We start from the raw sequence: 23,974 nt of genomic DNA on the forward strand, positions 1-23,974 counted from the left end.
TAGATGAGAGATCAAGACCCATGGAAAGATGAAGACCGGAGCCGAGATCAGGACTGGAGGAAAGATCAAGACCGTAGCTGAGATCCAATCAAATCTTAACCGAGCCCCCCAGGTGCACCCTAACACTGCATTTCTTTTTTTTTTTTATCTTTCTTTTTTTTAAATTTTTATTTATTTATGATAGTCACACACACACAGAGAGAGAGAGAGAGAGAGAGAGAGAGAGAGAGAGAGAGTCAGAGACACAGGCAGAGGGAGAAGCAGGCTCCATGCACCGGGAGCCCGACGTGGGATTCGATCCCGGGTCTCCAGGATTGCGCCCCGGGCCAAAGGCAGGCGCCAAACTGATGTGCCACCCAGGGATCCCTAACACTGCATTTCTGATCCTCATTCCCCAAGTGGTAAAATGGGGCAAGTAATATAAGCTTGCTGTTTTCTGAAGGACTGGAACAAACTGGCATCTAAAGACTCAGCAAGGCATTAGCTGCCATCGGGTTAAGGTAGTACCACACACAAAGTGCTCTGGAACCGGGGTGGGTCATTCCAGGTGGGGGAAGTGTGCAGTGGGCCAGTTCTGTGGAGACCAGGCTTAGGCAGGGGGTCCTCCTCCCACCCCACCGCCCACACAGACTTGGACCCACACAGACTTGGACCCACACAGACACACTCCACTCGCACTTTATTAAGCACGGGAGGGATGATTACAACAGAGGTGGAGGTGGTGGGAAGGCCCAGCCCCCGCCCCCACCGTCACTGGCACACCATAAGAAACAAATAAATAAATAAATAGCTGGGGTGGGCATGGGGGACAGGTGGCACAGCAATCACTTGACAGCACAGGGAGGGACACAAAGCCCCGCCCTCCCGAGCTGCGGCCACCATTAACACTGGCCGGGTACCAGGATCAGGGAAGGGTGGGGTTCTTAACTACAGAAGCCCCCGGAGCCACCGCGTGGCCCCCCTAGATCACAATCTTTATGGAGGAGGGGTGTCTTCAGCACTTGAATCCTTACTTATTGACAGGCATCAGGACCCCTAGCTGCTCTGGTCAGATCCAGACTGTCCAGAGGCCACCGTCTCTCAGGCTTCTGGATTGTTCTCTTTAGGATCTAAGAGTCCAATGAGTCCTTATTACCTGGTGTCCTGATTAGGTCTCCTCAGGACCCAGAACATGAAAGTGTCATTTTCACATAGCCTTCTGATTGGCCCACTTTGGCTCCAGAACCTCAAAGGGTCATTATCACTTTAGGTTCCCAGTGAGACCCCTTTGGACAGACCCATCAATGAGTCATCTCTCACTTAGCCTTCTGATTGGTCCATTCAGGGTTGGTGGTTACCTAGGCCTCTGATTGGCCAACGGGAGGCCAAGGCCAGGGCTCCAGGAGCAAGTATAACTCTAGAGACCCCGCCCCCTCCAGGGATCGGGTAAGAGATTAAGTGTTCAGGGTTGGGGGAAATCTTCATGGGCAGCAAAGCCCAGACTTCAAGGAGGTCACAGGGCAGGAAATAAGGCCACCTGGGCTGGATCAGGCCAGGGCGAACTGGTGGGGGAAGGGGACAGCTTCTGGAAGAGCAGAGTGCCCAGCCACCACTGGGAGGGAATGTGAGGGCCCTAAAACCTTCTGTGGGTCCCAACCCCACCAGGCTGCAGAAAATGGGCCCAGGGAGCTGGCTGCTCTTGGCCCATCGCCTCCATCTACGGGATCAGGGGTGGGGAGGGGTGGGGCTGCAGTGCCGGTCAGGTGGGCTCAGTCCTCCAACCCCTCCATCAAGTCCGCGATGCTCTCCACATAGTAATGGGGCACGAGGTCGTGCTGGCCAGACGCCAGGTAGGCCTGGGCCTCCTCCAGGCAGGAGACACCCGTGAGCGTGAGCAGCGTGGTCATGCCACAGCGGTGGCCGAAGAGGATGTCGGTCTCCAGGCGGTCACCCACCATGAGCGTGCGGGCAGGGTCCACGCTGAAGTGCTCGGTGATACACTCGAACATGTAAGGGCTGGGCTTGCCCACCACCAGGGCCTGGCGGCCCGAGGCTGTCTCCACTGCAGCAGCCAGGCTCCCGGTGCCTGCAGGGAGATGGGAGACGCGGTCAGTGCCGAGTGGCAGCAGGGGAGATAGCCAGGCTCAGACACTGACTTCCAGGGAGGCAGCTTGGCATGGGGGTTAGATTAGGCACTGAAATGAGTCAAAAGTCTTCCAGGGCTTAGGTGTAGTGCTCGAGTACAGACTCTGCAGCCAGATGCAGATTCAGACTCCATCATCTCTACCCTTCTTATGCTGGCCATTTCAGCTCTCTGTACCTCAGTTTCCCCATCTCTAACATGGCAGGGTGGGGGCTGAATGAGCCACGCTGGGTGTAACTGAGCCTGGCTCAGTCAGTCCTGCCTGAGGTTTACTATTTTACCCTGGCAGCTGTGTGCCCTCGGGCAAGCTGCTTGACCTCTCTGTTTCCTTGGACTCACTGGAAAAGGCGGATCCGGGTAATGCCTACCTTCAAAGAGGTGCTGTGGGCACCGCAGGGGCAAGTGCTTTGGAAACAGACTTAATAGACAGCAATTGTGGTTACTGCTGCAAGCATGTGGGCTCCGGCAGCTGAAAGTGGCACAGCCCTCTCAGAATACAGCAGGGCACAGAAATGTTCGCGCCTTGGCCCCAGTCAGCCTCGGCCGGCAAAGTGATCACAGGGAGAGAATTCAAGCTGGAGACAAAAAGCTACATGCTTAAAGATGTCCGTGGCCGCTGAAACTATAATAAGCAAAAGTGGGACCGCACCCAAGTATTTAATAATAGGAAGGCTTTTTAGAAAAGGACAGTCCTGACTCTCAGCCCAGTACCATCCTGCCGCACACAATGAGTCCACTGTGTCCGAGCCACAGGCATGTCTTTGTGTCGCAAGGTTCCGCCTTCACATTAATGTCTCTGAACAAATGATGATGATAATCACAATTTACTAAGCACATTCTAAAGTGCCAGGGGCTGTGCTGGATGCTCACGGAAGCCCATTTGACAGATGAAAAAGCTGATGCTCAGTGACATTAAGTAACTTATCCAGGGCTGCACAGCTTAACAATGGCAGATAAAGGTATGCGTTTGGGTGGATCTGACCCAGTCGCGTGCGGGGACAGTTTATACTGGCTTGGGAGTGCTGAATGTTTCATTTTCAGGAATTTTGTGAGCTCGTTGTTAAAGCCACTATGAAAGGTCGACCCATATAAACTTATGGTCACAATATGTTTAAAACAAAGGTAATACATTCTCAAGACTCATTACTTCCTAATTATTTTACCATTATCTATGTTCTGGAGATTATTTACATCTATAATGATGGAAATACTATAAAATGGTGTGCACACATCTTCCCAACTCTGCAGTGACTTAATGTTGGAATGCCTGAAACTGGCCATGGTGGGAGTATTTACACCACGGAGACTGGAAAATGGTATAAATCAAGCCCCCCCCCCCCAAATGTATAAACATTTGTCAATACACCACCGGGCAGATCCCCAAATGCTCTGGGCCTTGTCTTCCTTCACAGCGGAGGACCGAGTAGTTAAGCCAAAGTTAAAGGACAATAAAGCGGGCACAGACAGCAAGAATCCTCAGGCCAGCCCGCCCCCAGGCGAGGAGGAACTTGCCCAGCGTCACGGGATCAGGGCCCAGCTGACCCAGAACAACACCACTGGGAAGTTCTCTGACACCTGACCTAGAGCTTGCTTGCTTGTTTTCTTGATAACTGGGTTGGGAAGGAAAGCTATTTGCCTTGTTGGTTAGAAATTCTTTCCAGGATGGGAAGAGCTCAACTGAGTCAGCCCAAAGTATTTTCTCCCCTCAAGAATGGTCTCAGCTGTGTCAGCAATTTCCTCTCCCACCAGGAGAGCCGATCACCCTCAGCCCCCCAGGTCCCACTTTATCCACTCAGCTAGTATTTGCTGAGGCCCAACTACATACCAGGCGCTCTGCTAGACCCTGGGCACAGAGCAGTAATGGCAACAAGGACCCCTACCCCAGCGGAGTGAGCATCCTAGTCCGGGCGTCTATGAACATAGCTCTGTCCTCAGACCACCACTAGGCCACTTCATTTAACATCCTGTAATCCAAGGCTGTCCCACAATTTGGTGGTGACATATTCCTAAGACAGCAGGCATTCAGATTTGCCAGTTCAAGCGGCTGCCATGTGGCAAGATGGTAAACACACAGTTTAGGAGGCCCACAGAGGAAGGGGAAGGAGAAACTGGGGGGAGAGACTTGCATTATTTCAGATTTTTATGCATATTGGGGCCTTTATTAATATTGTTATACCGCTGTTTCAAAGCCACATGATTCAGTTGTGTACAAGCATGACAGCCGTGTTGTAGCTAAGCCTCTGCCTCCCCCTCCAGGTTGTGAGAAAGATCGACAGGGTCCTCGCGACACAGCCAGGTGGGGCCCGGAGATGGAAGTGGCAGGCACAGGCAGGACACAGCTTCTCCCCAGCTCCTCCAACCACCCTTCCTGAGTTCTAGGGGGCCTTTATTATTATTATTTTTTAAAGATTTTATTTATTCATTGATGAGAGACACAGAGAGAGGCAGAGACAGAGGCAGAGGGAGAAGCAGGCTCCCTGTGGGAAGCCTGATGCAGGACTTGATCCCAAGACCCCGGGGTCACAACCTGAGCCGAAGGCAGACACTCAACCACTGAGCCACCCAGGTGCCCCCCTAGGGGGCCTTTAACCCACAGCCCGAACCTGAACTTTGAAGCCTCCAGGACGAAACTCACTTTTCATAGCATGGCCCAGGACAGGCAGGAGCTGCCATAGCAGGAAGCCCTGACCAGAGCCCTCATTGCGGATTTATGGGAAAACTGAAACACGCAGCAAGTAGGTCTACAACAAAGCATGAACAGAACAGCCTAGAACTGTAGATTCCCCACCTGGAATTGGTTCTGCCGTGGCCCACACCCTCTTCCACAGTTCATCCCCTACTGTTCTGTCCTGCAGGATGCCTCCTCCAGGAAGCCTTCCCAGATCCCTTCGGCTCTAGGCACTCCCTGCCACTCCATTACAATACTGCCTATTCCTCAATCGATATCACCCCCCCCCCCATTTGGTATCAATGACAGTCTAAATCAGTGGCTGCAAGGAGGGAATGATGGATCTGTCTCCGCCCTCAGCCTACTGACTAGGGTCCTGATTTGTCCACACACACAGTTCGCTACTGCCACCATCTGCTCTTGACTAACTCATACCCTCCAAGATGTAGGAGCCTCCACCTGCCCCTGCCTCCCCTGAGGGCCCGGATACCCACATGACAGCAGTAAGGGTGCCCTGGATGTGGTTGGGGGCGGCCACAAGAGCCAAGTGCAGGTGCTCCTGCTCTCGGGCAATTCAACTCCCTTCTCTTAGCCTCAGTTTCTTTAACTGAGAAATGGGACAGCTCCAGAGTAACTTAGAAACTAAGTAAGGGGCAGCCCGGTGGCTCAGTGGTTTAGTGCCGCCTTTGGCCCAGGGCCTGATCCTGGAGACCCGGGATCGAGTCCCATGTTGGGCTTCCTGCGTGGAGCCTGCTTCTCCCTCTGCCTGTGTCTCTGCCTCTCCCTCTGTGTCTCTCATGAATAAATAAATAAAATCTTAAAAAAAAAAAAGAAACTAAGTAAGAACAAATAGCAGGGCACTTCATAAAGCTCTGTAATAACACGAGAGGGCTCTGGATACAGCCCGCACCAGTCGAGCACCCACTGTGTGCCAGGCAGTCACTCCGATCATTCTTCCCTGGGAGGACCTGGCATGGTGAGCCTTCCCATTTTACAAGCAGGGGACAGTGATGCTCTGCCGTTATGTAACTTAAAGATAATGGAGCCCTGGAGCTGGAACTGGAACTCAGGTCAAACTCCATCCGCCTCCTATGCTCCCGGCACACCTGCCTGCCACCGGCGGCTGCCAGCGGCGTCCCAACCGCCCAACAGGGGGGACGATCCTTCCAGGCGGTGTTTCCAACCCTCGGACCTCACCCCTGATTGGCAAATGGGACGAAACGGCAGGAGTCCCCGAGGCGGGTTCGGGAAGGCCAGGGCTGGGTGTCCGCCTGCAACCCTCGGGACCACAAGGGGCCTCAGTTCCCTCCTCTGTCAGACGGGGACCCTACTACTGCCCCTCACGCGGTGGCAGTTTCAAGAATTACCAGACGTGGCCGTGAAGAGCTCGCCGGGGCTCCTGCAGGGCGGGCCCCGCCCTCGCATCTCCCCGGGTGCCCCCCGTCACCCCGAGACACCCCTTCCTCGCCCTCTGCCCGGGGCGGGGCGGGGCGGGGCGGGGCGAGCGCGGGTCGCCACCCCACCTCGTTTCCCCCGCCAGCCCCGCGCTCACCGGGGGTCCGGCTGCCGTCGCTGAGCGGGTGCCACGGGTCGCGGTCGGTGGCCACGAGCAGGCAGTCGGGGTCGCGCAGGTGCGCGCACGCCTCGCTCAGCTTGGCGAAGGAGAAGTGCTCGTCGTAGCCCACGAGCACGGCGCGCACGCGCGGGGCCGCGCCCGGGTCCTCGCCGGGGTCCCCCGCCAGGCGCAGCCCCGCGGCGCGCAGCTCGGCGCGCAGCCCCTCTCCGCCCAGCACGAACACGGCGCCCGGCGCCCGCGCGCCCGGCGGCCGGAGCAGGCGCTGGCGCAGCAGGCGCGCGGCGCACAGCGCGGAGCTGAAGACCTGCTCGGCGCGCAGGCCCCCGAAGCCGAGGCGCGCGAAGCGGAGGGCCAGCTCGGGCCGCGCGCGCCGGCTGTTGTTGCTCACGAACAGCGCCGCCTTGCCGGCCCGCGCCAGCCGCTCCAGCAGCTCCGGGGCGCCCGGCACGGCGCGCTCGCCGTTCCAGAGCACCCCGTCGCAGTCGAACAGGACCCCCTGCGTCCGGCCCAGCACGTCGCGCAGGGCCGCGCCGCGCAGCCGCTCGCAGCGCGCCATGCAGCCGGCCGGCCGCCCGCACGCCCGCAGCCCGCGCCGCGGCGCCCTCCCTCGGCGGGCACGGCGCGCTCGCCCGCAGCCCGCCCTGTTCCCCGCAGCGGCCAATCGGCGCGCAGGAGGGGCCAGGGGGCGGGGCCACGGCCGGCCCGCGGGCCAATGGGAGCAAGAACCTCGGGGAGCGGCGCGGCCTCGAGCTAACCGAGCCGGGGGAAGAGGGTGAATCGCGGCGGCCGCCGAGGGGAGGGGACCAATGATCTAGCCTGGCCCTGCACCGCTGCCCTAGCCCTGCGGAGCTTCAACCCGACTAGCCAATGAGAGGACGGACTGACGTTCTTCTCGGCCAGGAAAGAGTTACGGAGAGAAAATCTGGAGCGAATAGCAGCCTTGCGTTCCGCAGCCAATCAGAAGCTGAGGAGGGCCGGTTGCTAGGAGGAAAACAGATGCTCAGGGACTTGCCGCCTTTGGGTCAAACCTCGTTGCCCTCTGAACCGGGGACGCTCCAGTTCCGAGCAGAGTCCTGAGAAGCGCGTCGGTTTGATAGCGGAGCCGCACATGGTGTCTCCTCGAGCGCCGGGGCCCCTGGCCTAGACCAGTCCTTCTCCACGCGGGCTTGGAGAGTCCCCTGGGGAACTTACGTTTTGAGATTTGATTTACATACCAGGAGGATGCGCAGATCTTGAATGTACGGCTCGATGACTTTGACAAATGCTTTTTAAAAATACCAAAGCGTGGCTGCACCCCAGAGATTCTGATTTAATACTTTGGGGGCAGGGCTGACATATTTCGGGTTTTTGTTTTTTAATTACACAAGGCCAGGGTGGAGAGGCACTGGGGCACAGAGGCCAGAGGCAGCCTGCACTCAAGCACCCTGGGGAGGGAAGGAGCCGCAGCAGCAGTAGCCAGTTGCCCAGGGCAGCCATGGGGTGACTTGGCTGCCTAGGTCCCCGCCTGGGGAGGCACGTGTCACAATTCCAAGTTGTCTGCGAACCTCTGAGAAGGCATTGAAGAGTTGACCTCCAGCAGCAACTAGAGCTCCAAAGACCTGGGAAAAGCCAAAAGCCACCCTGTCTCCCCTCTCTGAGGCTCAAATAATTTGTTCCCCAATGCCCTGGCCTTTTGCTCCAGTCTCAGGTGGTCTCCTTAGCCTGGGATGATCTTCCTTCTTCCCTTTTTCACCTGGTCAACTCCTAAAAGACTCCTCTCTGAGTCCCCTCTTCCACGAGGAGGTTCAGCACGGGGCAGCCTCAGCGGTTGGCAGACAGAGCCAGCCCTGCTCCCCGAGGGGGCCTTGCCAGCATAGTCTGCGGACAGCAGGAGTTAGGGGAACTGGCAGCCACAGCAGCCAATGCTGATAGGGCACTTCTGTGTGCAAGGGTGGCGCAGTGGCCTTTACAGAAATGTGTCGTGTAGTCCTCAGAACACTTCTGGGGTGGAAATCACTGTGCCGTTTCCTGGCTGAGGAGGCTAGCATACTAGAAGTTAATAGCTCAGGCTGTGGGCAGCAGGCCTAGGCTCTGGAGTTCGTTAGACCTGGGTCCTGATTCCATGTCCCCGCCTCCCTTGCCGTGTGTCTGTTTGGCGGGTCTCTTTCTGAGCCTTGGTCTCCTCAACCTGTGAAAGGTAACGGGATTTACTTCCCAGGGAGAAGGTTCTATGGAAACCATACATGGAAAAGCACAGTGGATAGCACAGAGTAAGCACTAAAAACGCTGGCTCTTTTTATTTCAGACAGGAAGAAAGAAAGGAGGCAAAAAATAGGAAGTATCTTCCCTTTCGTCCAAGTGGCTTCTTTATTTTGAGGGCAGAAAGAAAAAAAAAAAACCCCAACTGTCACTTGGGCAGCTGCTCCAGTTTTGTCCAAAATAATTTATTTACCAGCCTTACAAAACAATATGTTGGCAAGAGAAAAATAACAGTCCCGTAGGTACAGGCAAGCCCCTCCTGCCTTCTGGTGGCTCCCCGGGGACCCTGCCAGGGAGCTGGAAGTCGGGTGAGGGGTCCCCAAGCCCAGGGTGGCTGCAGGAGGAAAAGATCTGGAAGTGGAGGACTGTCCTGAGTCCTCCTTGCCGTGGGGCCGACCCAGCGGGCACCGAGGCACTTGTAGGCAAAGGCTGGGGGACCCCACCCCTGGGAAGGGCAGGGCTGTGTCCAGGCGGACAGATGGGAGGGACAGGATGCTGGGGGCTGTCGCAGCCCCACTCAGTCGGTCTCTGAGGCAAGGCTCCTGGGTCGGGGTTGAGGGGGGATGGCTGGGGGCGTGGAGGTCCTGCCTACGGCCTCGGGGGCCCCTCCATTCTCTGTGGCTGCTTCCAGGTCCCCCTGCACAGGTGTGCTCAGAGAGAACGGGCTGGGTGAGGCTGGCCCCGGGGAGGCTGGGCTGGGCGAAGCTGGTGAACGCCGGCTCTGGCGCCGGGTGGGCTGGGGAGGATTGGGGGGCAAGGGGGGTGGCACTGTGGGGGCCCGGAGGTTGCTGCCAACCAGACGGCGGGGCAGAGCCTGGGGGGCCACAGGGCTGCTAGAGCCAGGGGGTGTGAGGGGGGCTGGAGGGGAGGAGCGCATGCTGGAGACCTGGGGGGGCGGCATGGTGGGCCGGGCTGGTGCTGGGCGCTTGGCTGTGGAGGAAGGACAGGGGCAGTTAGGCATCCACCCTGTGACCAAGTTACCAAGCTCCATGCTGCCTCAGGACCTTTGCATGTGCCATTGCTTCTGCCAGGAACACCCTTTCCGCGGCTGGCTCCTCATCACTTGGGCTGCTCACCTGTGCTAGAATACACTCCTTCCGCTGCCCTGCTCTAGTCCTATTTTCCTGTTATATTTTCTTCATAGAACTTACTGCCCTCTGAAATGCGCTCGACTCCCTGACTAGAGGGGAAACTATGTGAGGCCACACCTACGTGGGCTTGGCTGGCACTGTTGGGGGTGCGGAGTGGGTGTTCACTACGTGTTTGTTGAATAAAGAACTGCTGGCTGTTTGCCCTGACTCCTGGGTCTCACTCACCTCTCAGGAGCCCATCAGAAACACCCCACCCCAGTTTCTAACCTCATGAGGTGGCTGAGGGCCCAGGAGGCCTGCACTCTGGTCCTCACCCTGCCTCCACCCACTGGGGGTTTTTGGGCAAATCACGTGCCCCCTTGGGGCCTCAGTTTCCTCACTGGTAAGATGGGATGAAAGCCTAGACCTCCCCGGGCTGACACGAGGACTTTGGGGCAGTTGAGGGGCTGTGCTCCAGTGAGCACATATCCCTAGATGCCCCTTCCTGCCAGAAGGTCCCTCTGTGAAGTCACAGTCCTATCCTGCTGGGCCAGAGCTCCAGCTACCCCTTGGCTCTACGCTGTACCCCAGGTGCAGACTCCAGTGCCTCTGGGGCTGGCTGGGCCCTCTCATGTGTCCTGGTCCCCAGCAGTGACTCCCCATCTGAACCCTGGGCCTTCTCACCAGCTTGGCTTTAGGACAAGTCAACAGGTGAGCGCACCACAGGGGCTCATAGGAGCCTGAATTTCTGCTCACCGCCACCACTTCCCCACCTTGTTGCCCTGTGAAGCCTCCACCCCATCTTCTCTCCTCTTCACTCCGCTCTCTGGACCCCTTCAGGGACTGGACACCATGCCCCCAACTGCCACGATGGCTAAGCTTTAGCAAGCATTAACTATGCGCCAGGTATGAGTCAGGCAGCACTATACCATAAACAGCCCTACAAGGTAGGTGTGGTTACTGTTCTATTTCCACAGAGGAGGAGGGGCAGATATGGTGAAGTCACCTGTCCAAGGTCACAGGGCTGGAATCTGAACCCAGAGCGCCAGGCAGCAAACCTGGGCTTGTGGCCTCCCAGATTTCTGGCCTCCCCAGCTGTCTGAAAACATGAGATGGTCTGGATTGCTGGCCCCCCTTCCCTGCCCACCTTCTACCCCCTGCCAACTTACTCCTCCGAGCCATGTCCTCCGCTGGAGTGGCTGCCTCTGAGGGAGTCCTACTGACCTTGGGGGAGGCTGGTCTGGGGGGCGCCTCGGACTCTGTCCTGTGGAGGAAGGAAAGGGTCAGGGTCAGGTCTGGCCACCTCCCAGAAGTCTCCCGAAATCTTGGGGAGACTCCCAGTTGACAGGCCTCGTTTGAGTTCTTCTAGGATTTGTCCTGGGCCACCTTGTGGTGGGGCCTGGGATCTGTCCCTGGATAGTCCCCCTGCCCTGCCCCCACTGGGGCCACAAGAAGATGCTTCTGGCCTTGGTCAGAGTTTGTGTCCATTGGACCCCCGGCTTCTGTGTGAGGCTGCAACAGTGTCCATGGATCCCCGTGGGCCAGCAGGGCCTCAGCTCTAAGCCTCCCTGTGGTCTTCCCTGGCTGTTCTAGCCACTAGAAGCCAGAGAGCAGCCGAGAAGCGGGAGGGGAGGCCATGGCTCATTCCTGGCTTCCTCCAGCTAGCTCTCTGCTCAGTTGCCTTCTCCTCGAGGAGGCCTTTCCTGATGCGCGCCCTAAAGCAGCTGCCCACTCCAGCCTCCTAACCTGCTGTCTTCTCTTTAGGGACATGTCTCACTGCCTGGCACAACAGTATCTGTTTATGGGAGTGCTTGTTGACTCCCTCTGCCCCAGGAAAACAAGGTCTCAGGGCAGCGTCTGTCTGTCTTGCTTATCTGAGGAAAGTCATGGTTTGGGCCCTGGCAGTGTGATAACAGAACCATGCCTACTTGGTAGGGAGGCAACATGGTACCATGGAGCCCTTCTAGATTTAAAGGATCAAAGAGAAGACTGGAAGGTATTTACAAATTCCAGCTGCCCAGCCCCTTTGTTCCCTAAATCCCCGGGGCCTGAAACAGTGCCTGGCACACAGGAGGTGCTCAGCAAACTGCTGTATACTGAATGCGGGAACACATCACAGGCCGAGAGGAATACGGCTTCTGAGTCTCCACCCCACCCCCTCCAAATGGGGAAACCTGGTATTTGGGTATGAAAACACAATAATCACCTTTCCTAAAATGCTGCTGGAAGTCCTGAGAGGGTGCCTCAGGCCGATGTCTTGGGGCAAAGACATTCATGGGGGTCATTCATATCCATCGGTCCTTACCTTTCCTTGGGGGCCAGTGAGGCTGGGGTCAGGGCTGGGGCTGGGGTGGGGGCCGGGACCGGGGCTGGGGCGGCTGCCACCATCGTTGGAAGCTCCTCAGCAGCTGGCCTGTTGCTGACCTTGTCCTGGGGGCCAGGGGCTGAGAATAGGCTTGACACGTTGAAGTTGATGTCTGCAGACAGAAGGAAGCAGGTCTGAACTTGCAGAACCTCTGCCAGCTGCCCTTAAAACCTAGGCCACAGTCAGGACCGTTGTCCCTTTCCCCTGACAGTATGTGGATGGACCCTGTTTCACCTTCCCGCTCCCATGTGAGCCTTACAACAATCCCACACGGTAAGCAGGATCATCCCCATTTTACAGATGAGACACTGAGGCTCAGAACAGGGAAGCAATGAGCTCCAGGCCTCGTGGTGAGTTCGTGGGGCTGCCAGAGACTGAAGCGGAGTCTGAGGGACACCGAGCTGGGCAGATGAGGGCACAAAGGGATAGGTTCACAAAGGCAGGCACTTCGGGGTGCCTGGGTGGCTCAGTCAGTTAAGTGTCTGCCTTCGGCTCAGGTCACGATCCCGGGACCCTGGGGATCAAGTTCTGCTTTGGGCTCACCGCTCAGCAGGAGTCTGCTTCTCCCTCTCCCTCTGCCCTCCACCCCTGCCCTGCTTGTGCTCTCTCTCACAAAATAAAAAAAAAAAAAAAAAAAACAAAAAAACCCAAACACAAAGGCAGGAGCTTCACCTCCAGGGAAGAGGGTGTCTGCGTTCTGTATCAGAGCCTCCACCACGCCCACCACCTGGATGGACGACACTGAGGCGGCGTCCAGCTGGGCCTGGTCCCTGGGGCAAAAGGGAACAGAAGTAAGCCGTCCATTTCCTAACTGTCTTTGTGACCCCAAGTCTCTTTCTGGCCCAATCACATCAAGTGCCTGTTCTCAGAAAGCTTGCAGACGGCCAGCAGATGGCCAGCATGTTGCTCACATGCCCGACGTTCCCCCTCCTTCACCCACGACAGGTGTCACTAGTCAGAATGGTTTTTCCCCCACAGTTCGTGGATCAAGGGAGCCTCTACCAAGTAATCATCCTCAGCAGATGAATGAAATCTTTTTGCCATTCAGTGACCAGGTGCATTATAACGACCCTTCACATACCCCACACTGCACTTTATAGCTTATAAACCATTTCTCCATTCGTTATCTCATCTAATTCCCAAAGCAAAAATCCTCAATGTTTGTAGTTTCTCTCCAATTTACAGATGAAGAAATGGAGGTCCAGAGAGTGCCTTCCTGAGGCATTTCTGGAAGGGTGAGGGGTGGGGCTAGAACCAGATCTCTGGGCTCCCAGCCCTCCAAGCACCCCCCTACCATGATCACCCAACGCCTAGCTCCAAAGCCATGTGGGGTCCATGTTCCCTTTGGGCTGCTCCTCATGGTAATTTCTTGAGAATAGGAGCCGCTCAACCCACTCCAAGGATGGGGAAACTGAGGCCCAGGGAAAACATAAGCAGGAGATGGTTGGAGTGGGGGACTGCCACCTTCCTCCCAACCTGTGGCCCCTCACCCTTCTTTCTCAGGGGGCCACAGCAGGTTGGGCCCCAGGACGATGGCAATGTTGCTGGGCGTCATCTTATTCACCTCCTGCTCCTCAGCCAGTCGTGCCAGGAACTTCATCAGGTACCTGGGGAGGCAGAAGGTGGGCTTGGCCAGGGACAGGGGCAAACTCTGGCCACGAACACCACAGATGCTCCTGAGGCCTCAGAATTCCTCAGCCTGGGGTTTCCAAAGAGAGGCAAAGGTCCCCCTCAGGATGGCTTAACATTTTTTAACAGTTAAATTAGCTGATCTGCTGAGTGCCACATGTGTGTCAGGAGCTGGGCTAAGCTGCGAAACCCCCAGCCACCCTGCGGGGTAGGGACTGCCGTGCTGTTTTCCAGGTGAGGGCACTGAGGCACAGAGAGGTCAGATCACCTGGCCAGGGCCACACAGCCGCAGAGGTGGGAATTTCAAGCCAGGTGATGTACCTTCAGAGGTTTAGTTCAATGTCTAGTATAAAACACATGACTAGCACATCTTAGCTGTGTTTTCGGAAATACTGTTGAGGCCAAGGGGGCAGGCTCGGGCTCACCTGAGGTTGTTGAGGCTCTCCGAGGGCAGTCGGCTGCACACCTCCTGGAGGGCCTCCAGCCGGGCCCCTGGCTCCTTCAGGCTGGGGACAGGGAGAGACCTGGTGAGCCAGTCTAGGGCCCCAGGGCCCCACCCCTGCAGCCCTGCCTTCCCCAGCCCCCACCTCACCTGGCTGCCCTCATCCAATCGTCATAGAGGTCAAAGGTCATCAGAGGCTCTGGAAGCTCCCGCAGATAGGACTTGAGGGCACCTGAAATGGTGGTGGGGGTGTTGGACACAGTGCCCGAAGCCCCCACCTCCACCCCAGTGCCTAGCTCTCTCCATCTGTTAGGAACTAGGCCCTCATTCACACTAACATGTGCAGGTCTGATCATTTCTTTGGGCCGTGGGTCTTCTGGAGAAAATGATGAAGTCCAGTGGACTTGTTCCCAGGAGAATGTACATGTACTGCAGGGGGTTCATCACGGGCCCCCCCCCCCACACCGCCTTTATGAACCCGCCTCCTGAGGGCTCGATTATCAGGCCTTCAGCCAAACCATCACGGGAGCATTTCTGGCAGCTGTGGGGAAGGGATCTGGGGAGAAGGCCCCCTCCTCCCCGGGCTCCTGGGAGCAGGCACCTGCCACGGCATGGGGGTCGGAGCAGAACTCCTGCAGGCTGTTGGGGTCCGAGGCCATGGTCTGCTTGAGGCGCTTCAGCACTGAGGCTCCAGCGGCCAGACGGAAGAGGCCCTGGGGTATGAGAGGGAACGGGCAGGGGGGTCACGGAGGGGTGGGCAGGGACGGACACCCTGGTGGGAGACAGGTGTCTGGATAGGAATGGAAGGGAGAGAGGAGGCTGGCAGCACTGTCAAGACGTCTAAGTTGGTCTCTGAGTAGAGTTTGGCCTCCTCAGGGTCTGTCCTCAGGAAAGGAGCTGAGGACGAGCTACAGCCATACAGCCAGGTGCCTGGGACAGATGAGGGCCTGTGCAGTCGTGACTGCACCATGGGGGGTGCCCAGCTTCACTGCCACCCCCTCGTGTGCCACTGGGCATGTTTTCCTCTTGGCCTCCGTCTCCGCCTTGGAAAGTGGAGCCAGTGAAGGGTTGTGGGGATAACTAAGTGTCAAGGCCTTAATAGCACACTGGCTGCCTCAGGAGCATCACTGAGTGGGAGGCAGTGTCAGTTTGACCTCTGGAGGCTGTGGCCTCACAGGCACCTGGGCTCTACGGTGGGATGACAACCACAGCTGGAGCAATATGTGGAGCGGTGGCACAGAACCAGGTGCCCCTCCCTGACCTGCCCCCTGGGCCCCACCTCTTCCTTCATGCCCTCGGAAAGCAGCATCCTGACGCAGGCCTCAATGGGCAGCGCGATGTCCCGGCCCAGCTCTTGCAGATGGGTTCCCAGTGACACCCCATACACCCTGAAGAAGGGGGCGGCCATCATCGAGGGGGAGGGGTCTGCAGGGACGAGACAGATCAGCGGCCCAGGGTCCTCCCATTCCTGGCAGCCAGGCCAGTACAGCCAGGGCACCCCCCCCCCATCCTCGAGGGCTACTTCCTGGGCCAGTGGTACTACCTCCCACCCAACCCTCCAGGCCACATATCTGGAAATCAACCAGCATCTCTCTGGAATCCACCCACCTCCACTATTTCCGCCCTGCTCCAGGGCCCCTCCCTTCTTCCTAAAGGATTCCTGTCTTGCCCCCTTCACTCCATCCTCACACAGCAGACTACCTCTCCACCACAAATCGAATCAGAACTAATCTTCCCCGAACTCATCCATGGCTCCCTATGGCCTTTCAGGATGGAGCGCAAGCTTCTAAGCATGCCCTGAGCGGGGCTGGGTCGGGGATGTGGGGCCCGGCCCGGCCTGTGTCCCTACCTGCTTGGCTGTGGTTCTCCCTCAGCTCAGCCAGGGCTGTGTCCAGAGAGCTCAGAGACTTGCGATGGTAATCTGCTTGAATCTCCATAAGCTGCAGAGACAAGGCCGGGACCCCCGGGGGAGTGAAGGAAGCTGTGCCTCCCTGGAGTCAGTGAGAACACACCCCTCCCTTCCACATCCTGAAGGATGTCCCAGTGGCCCCTGATGTCCACCCTTGAGTTCCAGCGGCTGGAGCCCAGGCTTGAACTCACATGGATGAAGTAGTTGGCATATGTGTCCTCCTTGGTGGCAAAGTGGTATAGGTCGGCCAAGTACTCATCCTTGGAGAGAGAAAGGGGAGGGCTCACCAGTGAGGCTGGGGCCCAGGGGGCAAGCTGAGACCCTGAGGCACAGAGAGGGGTTAGTGACTTGTCCAAGCCATACGTGGAAGGCCCTGGCCAGTTCTCTCTCTGCTACGGTTTGCATTTGGGGACACGGGAACCCGTTGAACTCTTGAAGGGCTTTTACAGCCTCTAGCCCTCATCTCTGTGCCTCACACCTTAGCACAGTGGTTTGCGTTATTCACCATTCATTCCTTGACTCACTCAACAAACACGCCAAGACCATGGCAAACACACCAAGTCCCTGCCTCCCAGGAATCATGTGTGCGGTGTAGACAGAAGAGGCCATGAGCTGGTGGCTGAGCACAGAGCTTGGGGGCTGACTGCCTGGACTCAAATCCTGGCTCTGCTGTTTCCCAGCTGTGTGGCCTTGGGTGGGCACATCACCTCTCTGGGCTTCAGCTTCCTCTTCTGTGAAATGGGGAAGGGACCCGCCCGCCCTTGCCTCCCGCTCACAGCCGGGGAGCTCCAGGCGCCCACTCACCTTGCACTGCTCCACCTTCCTCTTCAGCTCCTCCTCCTCTTCCTTCAGTGTCTCCACCTTGGTGGCCGTGGCCGTATGGCTGTAACTTCCAGGGCCACTGCCCAGGCCCTGACCGCTGCCTGAGTTCTTAGCTGCCTGAGTGAGCCTGGCAATGATCCCCAAGTGGGGTGGTCAGTGTCCCCCTGCAGCACGTCCAGATCCAAGTGTCCCCTCCATATGCCTGCCCACCCAGGATTCTAGGGTTTAGGGATGAACATCCCAGAGCTCCGCTGGCCCTGGGCCTCACCCACGCCTGAGTCGCGAGTGCTCAGGGCCTCCCCCTGGTGGTGGGCTTGGTGATTATGGCCACCCAGCTCCAGAGTGGAGGGTGGGGGCCTCCTGCAGGCCAGGGATCTTGGAGGATCATTCCTGGCTATCCCAGGCTCTGGGGTCACGGGCAGCTGGCAAGAGCGCGGGCACACACATGTTCACAGAGGCACTCTTACAGGTGCCCTCACCACATGCGTTCCTAAACGCTAGATGTGTACACAAGTACTCACACTAACTCTACCCAGTGGTCCCTACTGCATCCTCCTAGTGTGGCTTCTGGCCACCTCTGTAGGCTGACCTAGGTGCGGACCCCACCCAGGGCCTATGGCTCCCACCTGCTCTTAAGGGTGTTCCAGTCGGAGACCAGCTTCTGCAGGCTTTTCTTGTGCTTGAGGATGGCTGGCAGCTCCTCCTGGGGGTAGGCACGGAGAGGGAGGGGGTCAGCGAGGAGGTAGGAGTTGAGGCTGGGGGAGCGGAGGGCTGGGGATGGGGTGAGGATGGGGAAGTGGGGAGGGTCACCTCACTCAGCCTGCTGAGTGGCTGCAGAACATCCCTCTCCAGGGTCATCTCAAACTCGGCCAGAATGCGGGCCAGCTGGTTCTGAATAGCACAGCTCATCTCTAGGGCTTTCCTGTGGACACAACACCAGTGGGCCCAGCGCTCCCGCAGCTCCTCACCCCCATCTGGAAACACTTGGCGGGGCCTCCTCCCTCCCCATCACCTCCTGCCCCTTCTATCTCTCCTACATCTTCTCTGAGCCAAACACCCTCCCAGACCTGGCCGCCCTCTCTGACCTGGACACTGCCCCCCGGCACAGACATGACCCTCAGCCTGGTCATCCTCCCGTTGTGGACGCCCTTCCACACCTGGACCCCCTCCCAGCTCAGATCCCCCTTTGGCATCTCTGGGTGAGGGACGGGGCCCTGTCTGTGCTCACCCCATGCTTGAATCGGGGTCCAGCTCCTTGAAGCTCTCGGCCATCGTGGTGGACAGAGCCATGAGGGGGAGCTTCTTCTGCAGGAAGGGCAGGCCTGGCTGTGAGCACCTGCTGGGTCTCCCTCCACCCCACCCAAGCACGTGGAGAGTTCCTCGGGGATGGAGCCCCACTGAGGCACTGAGTATGGACAGGGGAGCAGGGAAGCCAAGATGGCCACAGTCTTAGGTGGGAGTGGAGACAGGATGATGACCAGGCATGGCTGAGCGACATCTCCCTGTGACCATGTTCCCCACCCCGTCCCATCTGGGGTGCCCTTTTCGCCTCCCAGAAACGAATCCACTGAGCACGAAGGGATGACCAAGTACCCTCCCACACCAGAAAACTAAGAAGAGGGGGCATGGAGCTTGCCCGAGTTCACACAGCTGGAAGGAGGACGGAGGCTCTAGGAGCTCCCTGGGAGTGGGGCTGTTCCCCTGCCCCAGGGGAATCTGTGGCTTGGCCTTAGTCACTGCTGAACTCAAAACCCTCCCACCTACGAGTTACGAAGAGCACCCGCTTGGGTCAGAAAAGACCAGGGATTAAATCTCAGTTCTGCCACTTATTAGTCGTGTGACCTTGAGACTTCACCTCCCCGTGTCCATTTCCTTATCTGTACAAAGTGCTAATGAGGGCAGCCTCCTCCTAGGGGTGTCGTCAGCAGTAAGTGAGGCAACACGTTGACACAGCTGAGCAACAGACTAGCAGTCACCGGTCTACAAATGCTCGCTGTGGATTGATACCGGTGAGTATTAATATCAGCCCAAATGCCACTTCCTTCAGGAAGCCCTCCCACACGGCCTCAGTTCAGAGGCCTGCTCTGGTCCGCTCTGGGGCTGACCAGACAGAGAAGTTCAGGTGCTGTGGGAGGCCTGGCTCTGCCTCAGGGGAGTCCGAGCAGACGAGACCAGGGTCAAGAAGGGGGTGGGGAAGAGATACAGGCGTGCCTGAAGGGTCTTGGGACAATGCAGGCCCCACCCCTTCAGAGCCAGAGACTCAGTTGGGCAGGGAGACCCCAGCCCTGCCCTCACTCCTCAGTTGGGCAGAGGTGTCCTGTCCAGGCCCCAACTCCCTGGGACCCCCACTCACCACCCGCTTGTCCATGTCCGCCCCGCTCTGGCCCTGCAGACAGGCCTGCAGCCGTTTGTGGACATTGTGGGCTGCTCGCTTGGCCGGCTCCAGGCGCTGCTCTACCTGGAGGGGGGGGTCGGGGTTTATGGATCATAGGAAGTGGTTGTCCCCTGCCCCCCACTGCCCCATTCTTTCCCCGAGCAGGAGCCACTTTTCTCTTCCCTCCTCCTGGAGACCCCATGGCCAACAGCTTGGGGGATGACTCAACCGGGTCCCCCAAATGGCGTCCTCGCACGGCCCTCTGCTGACAGCTTGCACAGGCCTGCCTTGCCACCCGCTGCCGGCCCAGGCATGTACCTGCTGCAGGTCCTCCCCAAGGAACTCAGCCGTCTCTGGGGTGCTGTGGGGGAGGGAGGAGCTTCTGCTGAGGCCGCCCAGGTTAGGAAACCCCCTCCCTCCCCCTGCCCCCTCAGCAGGGCACCTGGACCCCTGTTGCTTCCAGGGCCCCTCCTCTAGGGGCCCCCCCGCTCTGGGTGGCCTGCCTGTCTGCCTCATCCCAGTCGGAGCACATTCCATGGGGGCGGGAATAGGATACACGGCTTTTTCCTCCTCCACCCAGGGCTGTGTCCTGAGAGAGGGCGGATGAAACCCAAGGCGGTGAGGTTGGGAAGCCACCCCAGCCTCTTCTGCTGACCCTGGGGAGAGGAGGCCAGGCAGGCCCCAAGAACGGGAAGTGTGCGAGCTCAGACTCCTGGGCTGTCAGTCACGCAGGAGTCAGGACTGCAGTGGTGTGCAAGCCCTGAACCCCTGTTCAGGGACACTTGGGGACACTGAGGCCCAGAGCAAGGGCGCCTGACTGCCTAGGCTCACATAGGCATCCATGCGGTGGGAGACTAGAGCCAGGCCTCTGGACTCTCAGTCCCCTCCCCTGGGCCCAGAGAATGGGAAACTCCCAACACAGAGGGAAGAGGAGAGACGACAGGCCTTGGGAGCTCCCCAAACTTCTGGCCTCCACTCCACCGGCTCTGGGGTCCAGCCGGTGAGAACAGAGACCTGGGGATGTTTCCACCTGAGGCTGGGAAAAGCAGAAGCAAGATAGAGAAGCTGGAGGCCTCTGGGCTGGGGGTGGGGTGGAGGGGGAGAGGCACAAAGCAGGACAAGAGGCCCCTCCTCCCACCACAGGGACCTAGTCTCCTCTCCTCCCCCAAGGTTTGGGGCCCGATCGCCCCCACTCCAGGCGACCAGAGATGGTTAGCTGTCCCCATTGTACAGAGGGGACAAGTGAGGCCAGGAAGGACCGTTCGCTCAAGAGGCTCATGGAGGCCGAGAAAACCCAGCATCCCTGATCCTCCCTGCACGCAGAGGGCTGGGGGTGCCCCCTTCCCCAAAGGGCCTTGCCCCTCCCGCTCTGGCCGGGTCGTGGGGGTGGCTCTCGGAGGCGGGGGAGCGACGGCAGGGCTCTGGCCGGTCCGAGGGTGTCTGTCCCGCCGTCCCCAGCCTCCCCGCCCCTCGACGGCCGCTAGGGTCCGGCGGGGGTGAGTGTGGGGCGGGGAGGGAGAGGGTTGACACTCACCGTCCCAAGCTGCCCGTCTGGGCCAGCTGCCGCATGCGATGCAGCTGCCTCTTCATCATCTTGGGCGCGGGCGGGGGCTGCGGGGTCACGGTGGGGGGCGAGGGCCCGGCAGCCCCCGGCCCAGCCTGCCTGCGCCCGCAGCGCCGCGCTCGCCCCGGATGGGTGGGCGGCGCTCTCCGCTTCCTGGGCCGGCGGCGCTCGGGCGGCCGCTCGCTCCCGCCCCCTCCGCGGCGACTCCGCCCCCGGCCCCCAGGTCACTCCTCTCTCCAAGTTTGTTTGCTCGCTCGCCCCCGGTTTCCGGGTCCCCCGCGGTCCCCGGCCGGTCCCCGCGACTCGTCGGGCCGGCGGCCGCCGGGCGGTCCACAGGTTGGTGGCGGCCCCGCCCCCGGCCCCGCCCCGCCCGGTGGCGGGAAGCAGGTAAGCCGGCTCCTGCCACCTCGCGGCGGGACTCTGGGCTCCGCCCCACGCCAGCCCCGGGCCCGGGGTTTAGGTCCCGCACCCCTCTTAAAGGTAAAGAGGGCTGCACGCGCGCAGGCCGAGGGCCCCGCAGGCCTCTCCAGCCCGCGCCGGCGCACCCGGGCCTGCCGAAGGGTGCTGCCCTGGGCTCCTCTCCGAAGGACCTCTTGGCCACCTCGAGCTAGAGATGACCCCTGCCTGTTCCCCTACTGGAGACTTTGGAGACTGGCCAGGACTTCGGCTTCCTGGGGCCACCGTGTTGCTTTGTGCCCTTGGACAAGGCACTAGAACTCTGGACTTGCTCTTTAATGGTCTGATGGGCCAACTGAACTGCCCATCCTGGAGAGCGGACAAGATAACCTTGCCTGTTCCCGTTGTCCCTTTAAGGGGGGGGGTGCCCCACCCTCCAGAGCAGCTCCCTGACATCCAGCTCCTTCCCAGCCCCAGCACAGTTCTCTCCCCGGTCCTTAAAGCCTCTCCTTCCAGCAGACTTTGTGAATCCTTGCCCTTCCTCTTGTAAGACAGTGAGGTGAGTGCTGCTCTGAGCCCCCAGACTCAGTGGTAGTGATTCTTTGGCCCTCCACCCAAAACACAGTTGGGCATACACTAGGTGCTTCATAACTGTTAGTTAATACAAAATGAGGGACTTTAGGGGAGCACCTGGATGACTCAGTGGTTGAATGTCTGCCTTCAGCTCAGGGCATGATCCCAGGGTCCTGGGATCCAGTTCCGCATCCGGCTCCCTGCACAGAGCCTGCTTCTCTCTCTGCCTGTGTCTCTGCCCCTCTCTCTGTCTCTCATGAATAAATTAAATCTGCCAAAAAAAAAAAGACCTTAGGAAACAGTAGGGTCTCCTTACTCTGAACCCCTGGACCCCTTCGGCATCAGGGACCCCAGGGAGAGTGGTAAGGGGAGAGACAGCGGTATGGTCCTGCCACTCCCCCTGCACTTTGCTTTGTTGGGAGTTTTAACTCAGTTTGAGGTTTACTTGAGCGCCTACTGGGTGTGGGTGGGCAGACTGGGTACTTCATGGGGGCAGGACCTTGGCCTCAGACAGGGGCCCTGCCACAGGGCGAGCACCCACTGGGTACTGGCTGCTTGCTCCTCCAGTCCCCAGAAGGGAGAGCCAGACCGGCCCAGCAGGAGTGGGGAGGAGGTGAGAAGGGAACCCTCTAGCTGCTGCTGCTGCTGAGTCAGAGCCTCACAGCCCCGCAGCCCCGGAGCCCACCTGAGTGTGGAATCCACTGGATCCAAGGCTCAAGCTGGCATAAGGAGATCCCAGACAAGGTTTCCTAGCCCACCTCCCTTTCACCAACTGGAAGGCCTCTGGAGGAAATTCTAGAAAAGGGGCAGGGCTTGAGGAATGCCTTGATGGTGGGAGAAATCAGAGTCCAGTCTAGACCTGGCTTCTTCAGATGCGGGGTTAGGGTTTACAAGGTTTGGGTTCCAGTCCTGGCCTTTCCCAATTCCTCACTGGCCAGATCCCAGAACATCAGGGTGGTTCAAGTCTCTCCCCATTTCTGCAATGGGCATAGCCTACTGTGTGCACAAGTAGGAAGCTGAAAACTCCTAAGCCAGCAGCTTGACACCAGGTGCCACTGTCTTGCTGTCTCAGAAATCTGTGGGTTACAGGGTGTCCCCACCCTGTTTCAGCCTGCCTCCAGCCTGGAACACACTGGGCTGGGTTTGTCCACTTCTTCAGCTCCTCTCAAGGTCCCTGAGGGCAAGGTCTGGCTTCTACCTTTGTCCTCTCTAGGCTCACCCAGGCCTGGGCCCCAGCTTGGGTCCACAGGGGGTCAGGACACTTGGGCCATAGCAATAGCCGCTGAAAACAACCAGGGTCGTCTAATCAGCCCGGTGGAGCTCTGCACCTCTCACCCAGGCTCCCCTTCAGTCTGGCCCAAGAGCTCTTCTCTGTCTGGTCTGGGTGGGGCTGCTGTGCCTCTGGATTGGGTGAGGGGTATGTTTTAGGGTATATTTAAGCTTGAGCACACTTGGATGCTGAATCATAAAGGTTTGGAAGCCCCAAAGGTTGGATCATTGGCTGTTCCTTCGAAGGATGTTGTAATCAGAGACTTTTGGACACTGGAAATTATATCAGTGAATGTTGAGATCGTAGTTTTAGAAGTGCAGATGCATGGGCGGGGTGGGGGGGCGCACTTCAGAGGTCACCAACCAACACCATCTCCAATCACAAGAGCTTTTCACACTGCTTTGTGAGGGCTTGTCGACTTGGCTGGCTTTCCTCTGCTCGTGCTCGTGCCGAATCCTGCGTGGCCTAGCAATGTGCCATGGTCCCAGGAGCTCAATAGACCGGGCTGACTTGAATGCAAGTGAAGGCATTGCATCAATGGACACTTATTTCCAACCCAGAGACAGCAAGAACAGAGCTCAAGTGTGTGTGGATGAAACCGGCCAGCTGGGCTCAGCCTCAAACTAGCTGGGTGACTTTGGGTGAGGTAGTCCACCTGTCTGAGCTCAGTGTCCTGGGTAAAATAAGAACAATAGTGGGTACCTGACAGATTCTTTTGAGGACTAAAGGAGTTCCTACATAAAATGCTTATAACAGGCCCTGCTCCTTGTTATCCAGTCTGCAAAGTCTGGAATGAAAAGACTTTTGCCTCCATTTCTGCCTAGTTGCCCCCTAAATGTGTCCTGCTGCCTTCTTGGGACAATAGCACTTTTTTTTTTTTAAAGATTTTATTTATTCATGAGAGACACAGAGACAGAGAGGCAGAGACACAGGCAGAGGGAGAAGCAGGCTCCATG

The 23,974-nt window shown here is 58.4% G+C and overlaps 2 protein-coding genes across 5 annotated transcripts; both read right to left on the reverse strand.

The window, feature by feature from the left end:
• Positions 1-662: 662 nt before the first annotated feature.
• PDXP (pyridoxal phosphatase) lies at positions 663-6,939 on the reverse strand. Its single transcript, XM_055327780.1, has 2 exons — positions 6,343-6,939; positions 663-2,065 (listed from the first exon to the last, which is right to left on the reverse strand). The coding sequence occupies exons 1-2, from the start codon at positions 6,920-6,922 to the stop codon at positions 1,749-1,751; spliced, it is 897 nt and encodes a 298-aa protein (XP_055183755.1). The 5' UTR covers positions 6,923-6,939; the 3' UTR covers positions 663-1,748.
• Positions 6,940-8,616: 1,677 nt separating this feature from the next.
• Positions 8,617-21,107, reverse strand: SH3BP1 (SH3 domain binding protein 1). 4 transcript variants are annotated; one of them, XM_055329157.1, is made up of 18 exons: positions 20,750-21,107; positions 19,534-19,576; positions 19,195-19,299; positions 18,070-18,146; positions 17,652-17,763; positions 17,468-17,544; positions 16,824-16,968; positions 16,211-16,279; positions 15,960-16,050; positions 15,390-15,535; positions 14,712-14,823; positions 14,261-14,342; positions 14,094-14,174; positions 13,530-13,646; positions 12,712-12,809; positions 11,980-12,151; positions 10,844-10,938; positions 8,617-8,901 (listed from the first exon to the last, which is right to left on the reverse strand). In XM_055329157.1, exons 1-18 carry the CDS (start codon positions 20,806-20,808, stop codon positions 8,753-8,755), a joined length of 1,830 nt encoding a protein of 609 aa, XP_055185132.1. In that variant the 5' UTR covers positions 20,809-21,107; the 3' UTR covers positions 8,617-8,752. The 4 variants fall into 4 exon arrangements, with proteins under 4 accessions (XP_055185132.1, XP_055185133.1, XP_055185130.1 ...); XM_055329158.1 differs by having other exon boundaries at positions 8,769-8,890; positions 20,750-21,106; XM_055329155.1 differs by having other exon boundaries at positions 8,769-9,534; positions 20,750-21,106.
• Between the last annotated feature and the right edge of the window lie 2,867 nt (positions 21,108-23,974).

Source organism: Nyctereutes procyonoides, unplaced genomic scaffold (assembly GCF_905146905.1).
Source record: "Nyctereutes procyonoides isolate TBG_1078 unplaced genomic scaffold, NYPRO_anot_genome, whole genome shotgun sequence".
Taxonomy (NCBI): domain Eukaryota; kingdom Metazoa; phylum Chordata; class Mammalia; order Carnivora; family Canidae; genus Nyctereutes; species Nyctereutes procyonoides.

What these genes read in the sequence shown, in the direction of transcription:
- PDXP (XM_055327780.1), bottom strand. Translation starts at nt 6,922, where the DNA reads ATGGCGCGCTGCGAGCGGCTGCGCGGCGCGGCCCTGCGCGACGTGCTG. An exon ending in CGACGGCAGCCGGACCCCCG is followed by an intron (nt 2,066 to 6,342) that starts GTGAGCGCGGGG and finishes ATCTCCCTGCAG; the next exon opens with GCACCGGGAGCCTGGCTGCT.
- SH3BP1 (XM_055329155.1), bottom strand. Translation starts at nt 20,808, where the DNA reads ATGATGAAGAGGCAGCTGCATCGCATGCGGCAGCTGGCCCAGACGGGC. An exon ending in CAGACGGGCAGCTTGGGACG is followed by an intron (nt 19,577 to 20,749) that starts GTGAGTGTCAAC and finishes CCTCCCCCACAG; the next exon opens with CACCCCAGAGACGGCTGAGT. An exon ending in TTGGGGAGGACCTGCAGCAG is followed by an intron (nt 19,300 to 19,533) that starts GTACATGCCTGG and finishes CCCCCCCTCCAG; the next exon opens with GTAGAGCAGCGCCTGGAGCC.